Below are 15841 nucleotides of genomic sequence, written 5' to 3'. Positions count from 1 at the left end.
GTTTAGAAATGATTGAAAAAACTTTGCTAGATCCGCCCCTGCACAGTTACCAGCTGTCAGCCACGTAAAAAAGGATCCTGGTGTTATTTGTCAGAAACAGTTCATAACTTCCCTTCAACTCATTCATGTGACCTAAAAGGTAAACCTGTTTCTCCATCACCTATTCAGCTCTTCATGTTTCCCTCTCACCTGATATCCAAACTGATATCGTGACCAGCAGCTTTTACAGCTGTGGCTCCAGCAAACATCAGCTGATACTGGAAATTAATATTAAATAAATTCTAACAACAGCTGATCAAGCTTAAATGTGCTGCTGTTGTTTAGCGTGACATCCGCTGGTTTCCTCTTTCTGGCACAAAGTGGGCGATAAACAAACACGAGAGAAAAGCCGATCAGCTGATCATTGATCAGTTTCATGATTGAAGTAGGGGGTGAGAATGAGAGAAGAAGAGGCAACTGTGCAGCAAAGACACAGGAAAATCTCCAGCTTTGTGTCTTTTTCCATTGTAGCTGAAGTACGGGACAAACTGTGTTCCTTTTCAGCTCAATACGAAACACAATATATTTTCTCTGATTACGGGATGATTGGCAACTCTACTAACTAACCTTATGAATAAAGTTCACGAACATAGCACCCACCCAGCTGTATAGAAACTTCGTCATGCTAGCTAGTACGCAGTATGAGTTATTGTAATTGACAGTAAAAAGTCAGCACAATGAAAATAAACTCCACCTAGACTCAGTTTATATCTGACCCAGATAGACTGCAGGTCATAACTTCTTACCTGAAGTTCAGTTCACCTGAGACTCGAACCGGCGGCTGCCTCGGGTCTCTCCTCCTCCTGCTTCCCTTTTCCCTCATTCACCTGCTGGCCTCTGTGTAAGCTCCGCCATAGCCACCACCAAACAAGTGAGTTATTTTTACACATCGGCCAGCATCCAGCTGGCCGATGTGTAAAAATAACTCTCAGCCCAAAGGTGTGTCACCACCTCTCATTGTTTATACCGTTATAAAAAAAAATCATCGGCCCATAAAGACGAAAAATCACCATCGGCCCATCGGGCAAATGGCCCAATGGCCAGTCCAGCTATGTAAACAACGATAGTATTCAGGAAGAAAACCAAACATTGCATATATTTTTATCATAACTCTGGTTTTACGTGGCCTATCAACACAATTTAAAAACTGGTATAAAGTCCACACTTTTTCCTTCAGTTGTTCCGTCTGTCCTGCTCACATCTCCAATGGTTGTACACGTTGTCATTAACACGGCTTCACTCCACATCAGCCACACCGCTTTTCCAGCAAAAACACCGGTGTCGGCACATAAGGACGCTGTCATAGCCTGTCAACGATGTTGATTAGCTCCGTATATACGAATGTAAATCACGTGATTGACTGGAGTATGGGATAAGGTGGCATCGTTTTAATCCCATACGGGAGCAGCCAGTCACTCACTGACTAACACTGCAAAACAGAATTGTTAAAGTTTTAATTTTAATTTAATTTCATGATAGATTTTTTTGTGCGCAACGCAGATTTTTTGTGCGCAGAGACCATGCCAGCAGTGCGCAATTGCGCACACGCGCAGCTTAGAGGGAACGTTGATGGTCGCCCCGGGAGATTTTTAGGAGGGGGCACTGAAATTCGGGATTCTCTCTCGGAAAAATCAGAAGGGTTGGCATGTATGAGTTTACATCACTGTCACAACAGCGTTTGTTTTCATTCAAATTTTTTATAGCTTTTCCTATAATACCTGGTGGGCCGATCTATAGTCAAAATGCCCGGGGCAATTCTTTTGTCCCAGTCCAGCCCTGACACAGACAAATGATAGTCAGGACCTTTTCCCCAACCGAAAGGCAGAGAGAAGCAACTTCTGATCCACTGGATCTCAAAGTCTGGAAAGAAAACCTGGTGGAGGGTGGAGGATTCAAGTATACTCCCCCCATAGGTAGTGGGCCACCATGGTTCAGGTGGTTGGGAAGCTCATCTGTAACTGAAAAGTTGCCGGTTCAATCCCCCAGCTCTCTCTGTCCTGGTCGTTGTGTACTTGGGCAAGACACTTTAACCTGCCGTTTACCAACGCTGGCCAGATGGCTTCTGTTAGTCTGCCCCCAGGTTACAACTGTGGTTTGTCTGTACCAGTGTGCGAATGTGAGAGAGTGAGTGCTATATAAATGCATTCCATTATTATAAGTGGATGGACCCATGTACAATAGGATGCAAAAGTTTGGGCAACCTTGTTAATAGTCATCATCATTTTCCTGTATAAATCGTTGGTTGTTACAATAAAAAATGTCAGTTAAATATATCATATAGGATATATATATATATATATATATATATATATACATACACACACACATATATATATATATATATATATATATATATATATATATATATATATATATATATATATATATATATATATATATATATATATATATATATATATATATATACATACACACACATATATATACATATACATATATATATATATATATATATATATATATATATATATACATATATATATATATACTATATATATATATATATATATATATATATATATATATATATATATATATACATAGCGTTTTGTGTTTTGTGATTATTTTCCTCTGTTCTAGTTATTCTGTGTCCTCCCCCTGGTGTCCGGTTCGGGTCCTAGATTTCCTGTTCTATTCTGAAGGTCTGTGTCTGTTGTCATTGTGTTCAGCTTGTGTCCTCCAGTCATCATGTGTATTCAGATCAGCTGTTCCTCCCTCCTGTGTGCGATTACCCGATTACCTTGTGTGTGTGTATATATAGTGGGTGTCGGTCTGTGTTTGTTGTCGGCTCGTCTGTGTTTCTTGGTATCCTGTTCCTTAGTCTGCGTCTCTCTGCTCCACTGTCCGTTTCGTTAAGATTTCAGGTTTGCTCTTTAGTTTCTCCCAGTTTAGGTTTCCTTTAGTTTGTCTCATGCTTCGTTGCCTGTTTTTGCCACCACCACTTTGTAAATAAACGTTACTCGTATCATCAGTTTGCTGCATTTTGGGTCCTCCTTTTCCTCCACTCCACACGGCTCACTCCGCCAGCCGTGACAGATAGATAGATATAGATATAGAGAGATAGATATAGATATAGAGAGATAGATATAGAGATAGATATATAGATATAGATATAGAGAGATAGATATTGATATATAGATATTGATATATAGATATAGATATATACTTTCTGTAAATCCAATAAACTTCATTTCACTTATCACTGTGCGTGTCTCCTATATGATATATTTAACTGAATGTCATTTAACTGACATGACTTTTATTGTAGCAACCAGTGATTTATACAGGAAAATAATGACTATTAACAAGGTTGCCCAAACTTTTGCCTCCCACTGTAGCTTTTTCGGGCTGAGGCCAGCTAGCCCCCATGGGCAAAGCCCTGGCTATCAGGTGTGGCTAGAGAAATTGAACTCAGAAGCTTGAGTCTTACAGTCCAGGCCACTAAACTAAACCCAGTCATATTTCAAGGACACTGAACAAGAGATATCCAACATCCATCCAAGCTCTGCACTGAGGTAATCCTCATATGATCAAACTTCCTGTATTCGGGGGTTGGTCCCACAGATCAACAAGTGCAATCCCCCACCTTCCCTCTCTTTGTTACCATTCAAATAAACTTCTCCAGTTTGAATGATATCCCAATGTAATTGCTGTAGATGCTGTATTGGTATGGATGAGTGTATCAATGTCACGTTCGTCATATAGTTTACTTTACACCCAGTTTTTACTTCTTCCACTCTTCAATGTTTCATCCAAAATAATTATATAAATATTAGCATTTTCTGTACAATGTTGACCCTTCTATCGGGGACATAGGAACAAAAAACATTGAAACAAAGAGAAAAAAGCAAGCTAATAATATGGTTTTTAAAAAAAAAACAATATTAATTTGGTACCAGTGTATATATAAATTTACCTTTGACTTGGAAACTCACCTTGAACAGTGGCCTCTGCAGTTGGAGTTTCTGTTGTTAGGACACCATTAGACACAGTTAAGAGAACCTATAATAGAAACACATGAATAAACTAAAAAGTGCTCTGAGTAATTTTAGCAATACCAACATTACTACCATCTCCACAAAACTGCACCACCCCTTAAGCTGTCTGTTTAAACCAGAAGAAAGCTTTAAAGTGAGAAGGCATTAGACATTAGTCCCGCCTTGTAGAGAACCTGACGCAAATACATATTTTTCATCATTCATATAGTTTTATTTAAGATTCAGTGCATATCAGATACATTACACAGCCCAAAGGTGTGTCATCTGTCTTGTTAAAGTGCAAACTAGTGGGAGATGCAAGTATGCTTCTTTATTATTTATTCTTGTCTTGTCTCAAGAACTAACAGCTATAACCACTCTGTTGCTCATGTCATACATCTCGTATCACAAATCTGGTGATTGCTTCTGGTTTTGACAAACCAGCAGGACAACTATGAATACATAGTTGACAACTATGCCATGGTTACGTGGTTCGGTCAGCTGAAAAAAAGGGTGGAGTGCCCACTCTGGGTCAGGGAAGAGTTCCTGCCCCAAGTGGAGAAATTGAAATATCTTGAGGTCTTGTTCACCAATTAGGGGAGAAGGGAGCAGGAGATCGACAGAGTGATTGGTGCTGTGGCTGCAGTGAGGTAGACACTGTACTGGTCTGTCGTGGCCATTGGAGGGCCAGCGCCAGTGCCAGCACCCATTCTGGTGGGCGGTCTGTTCCTCTGGCTAAAAGGCTCTCCTTTAACCCTGGTCGGGTTCCTACCAGAGCTTTCCTAGTTTCTCACCGTTCTCTGTACTTATGCTTGCTATGCCCTGCCAGCGACACGCATTACTCCTAACGTGCATATTCTTTTCCCCAGCCAGAAGAACTGTACTTGTTATGTTGGGGTTCGTGCTCTAATCCCTTTCACAGCTGGGGTTCCTTTCTGCTGAGAAAGGCCATCGTAGTCTAACCGCAAAACACCTACCTATATTATTTTCATCAATAAATCAAATCTAATTATCTCTCCTTATTGAATTCACATTCAGGGAATCTGTTGACTCTACTAGGTATGTAACACACAATAACTTAAACTTTATTATACTTGGTTGGTTGGTTAATAATGCAAATTTTCATGTCAGTTTTAAATTACTGTACATGCATAACTTGCACAGATTTACATATATCACTAGCCAATACAGTGTTACCTGGTGAAATATAGGGTCTACTAAAATAAACTGACTGAAACTGAATAACAATGTGTTATGAAAGCCAGTACTGACTATGTAGATTGTATATCAAGCCTTGTTTGCCACACATGAATGCAATAATGCTTTTTTTGATAGTTAGTATACAGTATACAAATTAAACACACATATCTTTGAACTTTAGAAACATTCAGCAGCCATCTTTCATAAATCAGCCAACCTCTACCATTCAGTCAGGCAGATCTGGGTGAGATCTGCCCGTTTCTAATCTGTGATATCAGACCAACCTTATAGCTGTTTCCTTCTTCAGCATACAGACGTAAACCTGAAATTCAAAAATTACCTTCAGTGTCACTTAGTCCTTCTACTGAAATACACATATTCACATCATATTTTGAAATTACACAAGTGTTGCCACGTGAGTTCTTGAGGACACCTCAGCTATCTTTCACTCAGGTTTTTCTCAGTGGGTGAAAGCCATAGGCATTCAACCTTTTGTGTTCCTGTTGCCCTATATTTTTAATCTTCTTATTATTCTAGTTGCTCCGTTCTTTGTCCTTTGACTACTCCCACAGTTCTCAGGCTATTTTCACCATTCAAATTTTAAAAATTCTGCCATTTCTGTTCTTACCTGCTATATCTTTTGGTGTCATTACTTTTGTACTTTTGAAAATATTAAGCTTTTTGTGCTGTTTTTTTGTCCCAATGACATGATTGGGACCAATTCGATCTGACTACTGACAGCATAATTTTATAAAGTACTATGATCACTTTCATGTTAACAGTATCTTCATAAACAACTGTGAACCATGGCCTTGTTGCCTTCCTATTCTATTTGCATTTATATTTTTATAGGAACATAAAAACTAAAACATTGGTGACTGAAGCATATATTGAGCTTGAATTACCTGGTATTGCAGTTGCAGTCAAGGGTCGTACTATAACGCCCTGGATAGGATACTGCAGAGGAGAATTAGGCAAAGCAAAAAGTAGCTTGGATTGTATTGAATTAGTCCTGTTGAGGAGATGGAATTGGGAAAAATTACACAAAAGAATTTTGAGTACTCAGTAACACACACACACACACACACTTTAAATTATTTTATTACTGAACTGTAAGTCTAACAGTTCCCGGAAAGCTCCCACTCATACATCCATCTTCTACCTGGCTTTGTATTGCTGGAACTCTTTAGCTCGTTGCTGCATTAATTCCTCATACTGGTCTTCTGGGATGCGGTCTTTGAGGATTGTAGAGCCATCAGGACAAGTGCATGGACCAGGTAAACGGTGTTGTGTGGGCAAAGATGACTTATAAATTAGAGAACCTGAAGAGTGCCTGTAATATGGAAGTCCTGAAGAGTCACAATTCAACATCAACATTTAAATGAACTACTACAGTCAAGTATAAAAGAAAGTATATCCTTATGTAATGTGATCCTTATGGCAGCCTCAGCATGGCCATCCTTTTCATCATTGGATTCCTTCTCATCAGTCATTTCTTGGTTTAAATTGCATGGATTATATTCCACCTTCAGATGCAGACAATTTCTCCTCTATCATCAGGGCTCAAACAAAGTACTTACGTTTACCTAATCAGGGCTCTAGAGTGCGACCAAATTTTTCAGTGGTGCGACTAAAAAAAAATATTTGGTTGCACCTGTGCAAAAAAAAAAAAATCTGCAACCTTCCCTGTGGTCAACAACAGACACACATTTTGCCCCTATCGTGGACTAAACCAATCAGAGATAGTATGGGGCGGGACCTCTCTGATTGGCGGTGGTCCAGTTGAAAGTGCAGGTGGAAGTGGGAGGTGAGTAGCTTGAATAAAGCGATATCAATTCATTAAATCCTGAATCGACTTTTAAATATAACTGTGTTTTGCCAGAAACGCCAGATTCTCAGATTAAGGCTCACAAAACCATTTCAACAACAACCAAACAGCAGATGAGAGCAGGTACACGGACTCCACACAAAGATGTAAACACAGAGCGGACCGACGCATCAGAATCAGCTTCGTCTTTCTCGGCTTTCTCACCCAACGGCCCGTAGACGGACACGCTGTCAGAGCTTAACGATCCTGATGCGTCCGGTCCGCGCTGTGATTACGTCTTTTTGCGCTGATTCTGAGCTGCAGGTTTTGTTTCTCTCCAACCAAAATTCCCCAGCCAGCAGCAAAAGAAGCAGCAAACTACGCTTCACATTTGATCAATGTCGTCATGAATTTTGCTGTTTTGCTTCCATGACTATTAAAATCACACTTCATGCACAGCTAGCTCTCTCTCTCTGTACTTCAAGAACAGTTTCCCGTCTCCAATCTCTGTTTTCTGTATTATTCATTCACTTATTACCCACCAGTCTACCGTTGTTTACAGCGCTGTGGCTGCTGTCTTTTTCTTTTCTTTTTCTTTTTTTCACTTAAATGACCTCGGACAAGAAAGCCTATTTTTTCTGTTGTTCAATACTGAAGAAATTTAAACTTCATATGCAGAACATTGTAGAATATTTTTAAGGTTATCGGCTATAAAAAGCCAGACCAGGAAAATCTCCTTCATGTTTTTCTGTTTTATTCTCAGTTACTTTCACACAAAGGCATCTGCTGTGATGTTCACAATTCTGATGAAGTCAGTACTGATAAATGATCAGAATTATAATATTTCTGACTGTCTGAGGCTAAGCTGAATCGAATCAGGACTTTGAAAACCAGAATCGAATGAATTATAGAAATCAGTGATGATACCCAGCCCTAGTGAGCAGCCTAGGCACGACAGAAGTGGATGTAGCTGTAATAGGAAAAGAACTATTGCTAACTTTTCTGTTAAGTTAAGGCCTGATCCTTCTGAAATTCATAGCCAGTGCTCTGACACGGTGTCATCAATCGTTGAATGCTGAAAAAGCACAATGTATCCAGAAAAACACATTTATATTATATAAATTATTATAAAATTTGTGTGCGCCTAACTTTTGTGCCGGTACGCCTAACTTTTTAAAGTTAGTCTAGAGCCCTTCTAATGCATCCCCACCATCAGTTTCCTGGCCTGTCTCCTCCTCACCAGTGTAGTGATCAAATACATAGTAAAGAGCTTCACTTAGGTTATATATCACCTTGTCATGGTGCTGACACCCAGTGACCTGTGAGCAAGGCCTCAAAAAAGCATTGTACACCAAATCTATGAGAAATGTTCAATGATACAATGATACTGCCAACAGAGGAGTCGTTCTCTTGGAAGTGAGGCTCTATTGGGCAAACATTTCCAGAGTAGTTGCTAGGGAACCCATTGTGTGTGTGTGTGTGTGTGTGTGTGTGTGTGTGTGTGTGTGTGTGTGTGTGTGTGTGTGTGTGTGTGTGTGTGTTTGTTTACGGCCATCTGAACTCAGTTATTTACACTAATTGTTGTCTCCACCATTCATTTCTAGTGATTGGTCATTATTGACCGGAAACAGTAAGTGTACAATTGTTGAATAAAATGAATTAGAGATCATTCACGAATCTCCCAGAATATTTCTAAACATATATGCAGTTCTCTCTACAATGATCGTGACAAAGACACTATCAAAAAATACATCCATCCATTTGCTTCCACTTATCCTTTTCAGGGTCGCGGGTGGCACTGGAGCCAATCCCAGCTGTCATAGGGCAAGAGGCAGAGTACACCCTGGACAGGTCGCCAGTCTGTCACAGGGCTAACACACAAGGACAGACAACTGTTCGCACTTAAATTCACTCCCACATTCACAACTATGGACAATTTAGATTGTTCAGTTAACCTATCCCCACAAACTGCACGTCTTTGGACTGTGGGAGGAAACCATAGGCATTCCCCCTGGGAGAACCAACACAAACAAGGGGAGAACGGCCTGATGGTGGAATTGAACTCAGGACCCTCTTGCTGTGAGGAAACAGCACTAACCACTGTGCCACCGTGCTGACCCCACTATCAAATAATCAATACATAATTGACGTGCAGACTATCAGGGTTTTACAAATCTTGTGCACTGGTCATTTTCAGCACAGCACTGTTTTAGCTACATCAGTTTATCCTTCTCACTCAGTTGCTTCAGTCTATTTGCCATGAAAAGAAAAATGTGTACCGTACATATCATATTTTTATGTCCACACACACACACACACACACACACACCACAAGGATACAGGAATACTTTACCTTTGTTTTTTTTAGGCTAGCGCACTTGTCCCATCACACAAATTCCCGAAATAGAATGCAAAAATAATGATCAGCACGCCGACAACAGCAATCACAAAAAGCTTTGAGCTTGTATAGGCGGACATCTGTCGATACACACAAACACACATTATAGTAGATTAATTAACAAAGGCAAAATCTTTACCATCTAACAATCAATCATATGATTGTTGGGTTTTTCTCTGTATCTATGAAGCGCCTTGAGGCGACTTTTGTTGTGATTTGGCGCTATATAAATAAAATTGAATTGAATTGAATTGAATTAAATAGTTACATTTTGCAAATCAGTCATATAAAACATGTTATGTCTTGACTCACATCTTAGATATGATTGAACATGTATAAAATGAACAAAAACTTTCTTTTTTTTACATTTTTACTTTTTTTTGCCTCTGTAAAAAATTCATCCTGCCTTTCATGTCTCTCAGTTGAAGCTCTGTGTGTTATTACCAAAAAGTAATTTCCAGTACTTGCCAGAAATATTTAAGCTGTTGTAAATCACTTGTCAACATTTTGATGTCTTTTATTTATTCGGGTGAACAGTCTCATTTACATTAGAAATGTGTTTTTGAAGAGTCAGCTGACCAAGGGGCCAGCAGAAATTGAAGAATAATATAGCAGTAGCATAATGATAGTGGGCAGAAAAGACCCAAATGAATAAAATTTAGACACAATATCATGGAATCATAAAGATACTTGCGACACAAGTTATTTCTTTATTTTATATATAAGCCTTTTGTAAAGTCAATTATCTACAATCGGTTTACCAATATAAAAAGATATATTACACATAAAAAAACCCCCAGAAAAACAGAAACACTGGAAAACACATTTTGACAGTTTATTGCCTGTATCTTTCAATACTATAAGTCCTTTTGGCTGCCAAGGGGCTCATGGGATTGAAAGAGATTAGTCCATTAGTCCAGGCAGTATGTCAGAATTAGTGCCATCTGCCTGTGTTCAGACAGACTGCAATTTTAAGGCGCAATTCATTTTTGCTTTGTCTGTTTGAAAATAAATAACTGCAATAATTTCAACTAAAAGAATGTTGTTTTTATCATTGCAAACTAGCTCTGCACAAGTAGGATCAAAATGATTATTTTGGAAAAATATTGAGATCAGAATACTTAATTATGTGGATGCTTTAAGCATCCACACTATTGAGTTCCTGTTTCTCTTTATTGTGTGGATGCTTTAAGCATCCACACAATAAAGTCCCAAGCATCTTGGGACTTCCGTACACTTTTTGGCACTTAACTACTTCCACAATTTTCAGCCGGTTTTCACCGTTCAAATTTTAAACTATTCTGCTATTTCTGCTAATGATGGCTGTGTCTTTTGGTATTTTTCACTATTATACTTTTTAAAATATTAAGCTTAATTTGTCCCATTGAAATGAATGGGAAACTTCTGCAATTCTGCTAAAATTTTCTTGTTTTTGAAACTTAACTACTTCCTCATATTTTCACGTAGAACAACCATTCAAACCTCAAAATGTTCTCAAATTATTGGGCTATTCAGGTATAAATCAGCTTTTTCAAATCTTTTGGCTTTTCTAACCCTCTGTCAGCCAAGTGGAAGCTAAATTGGGTAGTCTTTTAGCATAAATTCATATGTAAATTAGGTCGTTACCTGAGAAGTGGGGGAGTGGGGGTGTGTGAATGATTGCTGATTTCTAACTGCCAACTGCCTTTTTGTTTGTGTGTGGTGGTCAGGAACTGCTAAAAGCTGTGAACTTCCTTTTGTGTTGAGGTGGATGCAATTGTCATCTTGCAATGGGGGGGGGGGGGGGGGGGGTTACTAGGGTTCCATCACTACATGACTGCTGGTCAGCAAACCTGGGAAACCCACAGATCATTGGAACTATGCCACAAAACCGCTTCCAAGACATCATGCAACATCTACGCTTTGATGACAGGTCCCCAACAAAGGACATACACGCATGTGTGTTGATTGTGTCCTTGGGCAAGATACTTCACCCGTTGCCTACTGGTGGTGGTCAGAGGGCCCGGTGGCGCCAGTGTCCGGCAGCCTCGCCTCTGTCAGTGCGCCCCAGGGTGGCTGTGGCTACAATGTAGCTGCCATCACCAGTGTGTGAATGTGTGTGTGAATGGGTGGATGACTGGATATGTAAAGCGCTTTGGGGTCCTTAGGGACTAGTAAAGCGCTATATAAATACAGGCCATTTACAGGCCATTTGATTTCTCCCTAAGATGGCAAACTGAAACACTCCAAGTTGGTGACTTTTGGAGATTTATTTCCCTGGATGATTGAGAATGCATCAAGACGAAAACAAAAGGAAGTTCACAGCTTTTAGCAGCTCCCCCACCCCCTCATTCACACACCCCCACTCCCCTCCCTCCAGAATTCCCAGGTAACAACCTAATTTACATATGAATGACTAGCCAATTTAGCTTCCACTTGGCTGAAGCTAAAGCCTAGCTAAAAGCCATTTGGCTGGTAGGAGGGTTTTAAAGGTAGAAAAGCCAACTGGCTGCTCTCTGGGGCTCTAAGTGTTTTTAAAGTTTTCAGTTTCAAAATTGTGATTTTTCACAAAATACATGGGTTGTTATGGTTGCTATGCACTTGGCTTCCAGTGTGCCACTGAAGGTTTTGCAGTCTTCTCTTCATGTCCGAATAACTTCTTACTACTTGCTCAATTTTCACTCAACTTCCGCAAATTATACATCAAAACGTAGGTATTTTTGCTGGCTTTCCGAAAATGTCACTGTCATTGTTGTGGGATTTATAGAATTTTGGCAAATCTCCTCAGACCAACACAAAGTCGCAAAACTCTCCATAGAAAGTCAATGGAGAGCTTGTTCAAAATCACCGCTTGATTTCTGTAATGACAGGCATATTCGAATCGTCATATCTCCTTAACGAAGCAAAGTTAAGACATAAGGCTTGTCCCAGTATATCTTCAGACACTCCTGACGCTCACAATTTAAGAATTGTTTTCTCACCTATTACTGTTCTGAAATGAGTTAGACTTGTTTGACGGTAGGAAATTTGTCCTTCGCTCAGATTTCGTCAGATTTCAAACTCTGGAAATGAACCACTTTTTTCTCTCGTCATGTCCTTTTAATGGATTTCCACAGAGACCTGAAAATTTCCATGACTGCTCACCAAAGCTTGCTGTCTCTTACGGTGAAAGAATGATATTGATAGGGAAGTCGTCATTATGAGAAAGAGACTACAAAGTTCTTCTAAGTTCTTACATTTTAGCAAAGTTCTTACAATTTCTGCAACTTTTCAGCTTTTTCAGCTAGTTTTTGATACAGCTTCAGCTTTAAAGCATCCACACTGCATTTTCGCAGGAAATGCAAATTTTTCTAGTTTATTTTCCATGAGTCACCTTGGCACAGGTAGTCTCACTGCAAGTTAGGTATGTGCCAGTCTTACCAAGTTTTACACGACGCTCAACCCAGACCTGTTTAAGAGTTCTTAATTTTATTATGCTTTTTACGAGGGAAACTGGTTGGTTTTTCCACCTCTTATATGTGGTTAGAGGACACACGCGCGCGCACACACACACACACACCTGTAAGGCAGTTTTGAATAGGAGATTACAATGTAATCCTATATCTTCAGTGACTGAAAAAACAAGTATTTGCTAAAGAGGTGTGCCTTTTTTTGTTCTTGTTAATACGTTTCTGTATGCACTCATAAGAAAACATATGGAGACCCACAGGCTTTAACCATCTGAAATCTTTTCAAAAATACTCTAAGAAATATATAAAATATTCCAAGTCTCCACAGATGAGGGAAACAATAATGATCAAAATAATTTACACACAACAAAAACTATTTACAGTTTTACTTTTTTCTGTGCTCAGAAAAAAAATGTGTGCTTTGACCCAAAACATTTAAAGCACACCATGATATTAAGGTAAAAAAAAAAGAAGACTTTCATTGGCTGCATATTTAACACTAGGAAGGCCCAGAGCCCAGCCATTTGGCTTTTCTACCTTTAAAACCCGGAGAGCAGCCAAATGGCTGGTAGGCTTTTAGCTAAGCTTTAGCTTCAGGCAAGTGGAAGCTAAATTGGCTAGTCATTCATATGTAAATTGGGTTGTTACCTGGGAATTCTGGAGGGAGGGGAGTGGGGGTGTGTGGATGAGGGGGTGGGGGAGCTGCTAAAAGCGGTGAGCTTCCTTTTGTTTCATCTTGATGCATTCTCAATCATCCAGGGAAACAAATCTCCAAAAGTCACCAACTTGGAGTGTTTCAGTTTGCCATCTTAGGGAGAAATCAACACACATGGGTGTATGTCCTTTGTTGCTGAGATTTATTGATAAAAACAGTACAAAAAATCAACCATTTGTACACATTTTTACAAATAATTATAAAAAGTGAGTGAGTACATTTCAACATTTTCAGCAATCACTCACAATCCTGGCACTGCCATGGTATCTGTAGTCTGCATTTACCACATGTGTATCTGTTGCAGTGAACACATCGCACAGTGGCATGATTGTTCTTGCAATTGTGTTTGACCTGACACATGGCTCTTTTTCCAGGGCTCGGTGTGGAGGGTTGTGTCAAAGGCAACTGTTCTTTTCTTGCCTTCTTCGCAGCTACATGAGAGTGAGCTAACTCCCTTGCAAGCTCCACCAGGAAGTCCACCCGTCTTTCCTTCGTCCCGGAGCATGCTTGATACAGCACATGTGCATTCAGTGCTGCCATGTCAATCATGTTATAAAACACGGCAACTGGCCAGCGCCGTGTTCCTCTGCGGACAGTGTACTCCCGAACCATCTGGTCCATCACATCCACGCCACACTTTGTTTTGTTGTAAAGGGTGACAGTGTTTGGCTTCCTTTTGGTAGTGTTATCAGTCTGAACCACGCCGTGCATGCTGCTAAGAATATAGACTGTCTTCTTCCGTTTGGCCGCATACGCCGTCAGCGTGGCAGCAGAGGTTGAAGGAATGGAGAGTTTAAATGTTAGTTGTAAACAGCTATATCATATAATAACTGCAGCTGTAGCTGTGATCAGACATCCCCCTGCAGGCCCTGAAGCTGAGCTCTGAGGTCCTCACAAACCTGCTGGAGCCAGCTTCCATCCTGGGGAGCACGTTTTTGTGTTTCAGCGCGGGGCGAGGCACAAAACCCAGATGGTCCAGATGGACCAGATGGTTCGGGAGTACACTGTCCGCAGAGGAACACGGCGCTGGCCAGTTGCCGTGTTTTATAACATGATTGACATGGCAGCACTGAATGCACATGTGCTGTATCAAGCATGCTCCGGGACGAAGGAAAGACGGGTGGACTTCCTGGTGGAGCTTGCAAGGGAGTTAGCTCACTCTCATGTAGCTGCGAAGAAGGCAAGAAAAGAACAGTTGCCTTTGACACAACCCTCCACACCGAGCCCTGGAAAAAGAGCCATGTGTCAGGTCAAACACAATTGCAAGAACAATCATGCCACTGTGCGATGTGTTCACTGCAACAGATACACATGTGGTAAATGCAGACTACAGATACCATGGCAGTGCCAGGATTGTGAGTGATTGCTGAAAATGTTGAAATGTACTCACTCACTTTTTATAATTATTTGTAAAAATGTGTACAAATGGTTGATTTTTTGTACTGTTTTTATCAATAAATCTCAGCAACAAAGGACATACACCCATGTGTGTTGATTTCTCCCTAAGATGGCAAACTGAAACACTCCAAGTTGGTGACTTTTGGAGATTTGTTTCCCTGGATGATTGAGAATGCATCAAGATGAAACAAAAGGAAGCTCACCGCTTTTAGCAGCTCCCCCACCCCCTCATCCACACACCCCCACTCCCCTCCCTCCAGAATTCCCAGGTAACAACCCAATTTACATATGAATGACTAGCCAATTTAGCTTCCACTTGCCTGAAGCTAAAGCTTAGCTAAAAGCCTACCAGCCATTTGGCTGGTGGCGGGTTTTAAAGGTAGAAAGGTAGAAGCCTGGGACTGCCAGTGTTAAAGACAGAGTACAGTTACCTGGAGTAAGATTATTCATATGACATAACGATCCAGAAATTTAGTTTTAAGGTGAAACCTCAGGGGAGAGCCACTACCTCTTGCTTGCCTCAGTGATACAACGTTTTATGTGTAGAGTTGGTCAATCAGCATTTTCTGAAGCTTGTTTTGACCATGTTTACGTGCCAAAAAGCCTGAACACATGGGTTAAATAGCTGTCCAGCAGGTGTACCTAATAAAGTATATAAATATAAAAGTATGGGCTTCTTTCCCTTTTTGTGGTAAAGGACTATTTACTTCAAAGACAAACTTCCTTGACAGGTGCATGATTAAACAAAACTAATGAATACCTACAGCGCCAGAATCAGAAAGTATCAGAAAATTTTAAATTACATAACTTATTTATGTAATTGCAAAGATATTGGGTTTTTATATTTGAGTATGTCAA

General features: G+C 40.1%; 1 protein-coding gene and 1 long non-coding RNA gene across 2 annotated transcripts in view; both read right to left on the bottom strand.

Moving 5' to 3' along the window:
* LOC113017799 (beta-1,4 N-acetylgalactosaminyltransferase 2-like) overlaps positions 1–9364 on the bottom strand; it is a 33691-nt gene extending 24327 nt beyond the window's left edge. The window contains 4 exon segments of the mRNA XM_080298924.1: positions 3996–4062; positions 5522–5559; positions 6143–6249; positions 6400–9364. Coding sequence (XP_080155050.1) covers positions 3996–4062; positions 5522–5559; positions 6143–6249; positions 6400–6614 — 427 coding nt within the window. The 5' untranslated portion in view covers positions 6615–9364.
* The window catches only part of LOC145425702 (uncharacterized), a 260683-nt gene that overhangs the window by 238372 nt on the left and 6470 nt on the right, over positions 1–15841 (bottom strand). The window lies entirely within an intron of this gene.

The sequence above is a fragment of the Astatotilapia calliptera genome, chromosome 3 (assembly GCF_964374335.1).
Source record: "Astatotilapia calliptera chromosome 3, fAstCal68.1, whole genome shotgun sequence".
Taxonomy (NCBI): domain Eukaryota; kingdom Metazoa; phylum Chordata; class Actinopteri; order Cichliformes; family Cichlidae; genus Astatotilapia; species Astatotilapia calliptera.
Note: the sequence above shows the minus strand (reverse complement) of the source record. Positions and strands in the feature narration are given on the sequence as shown.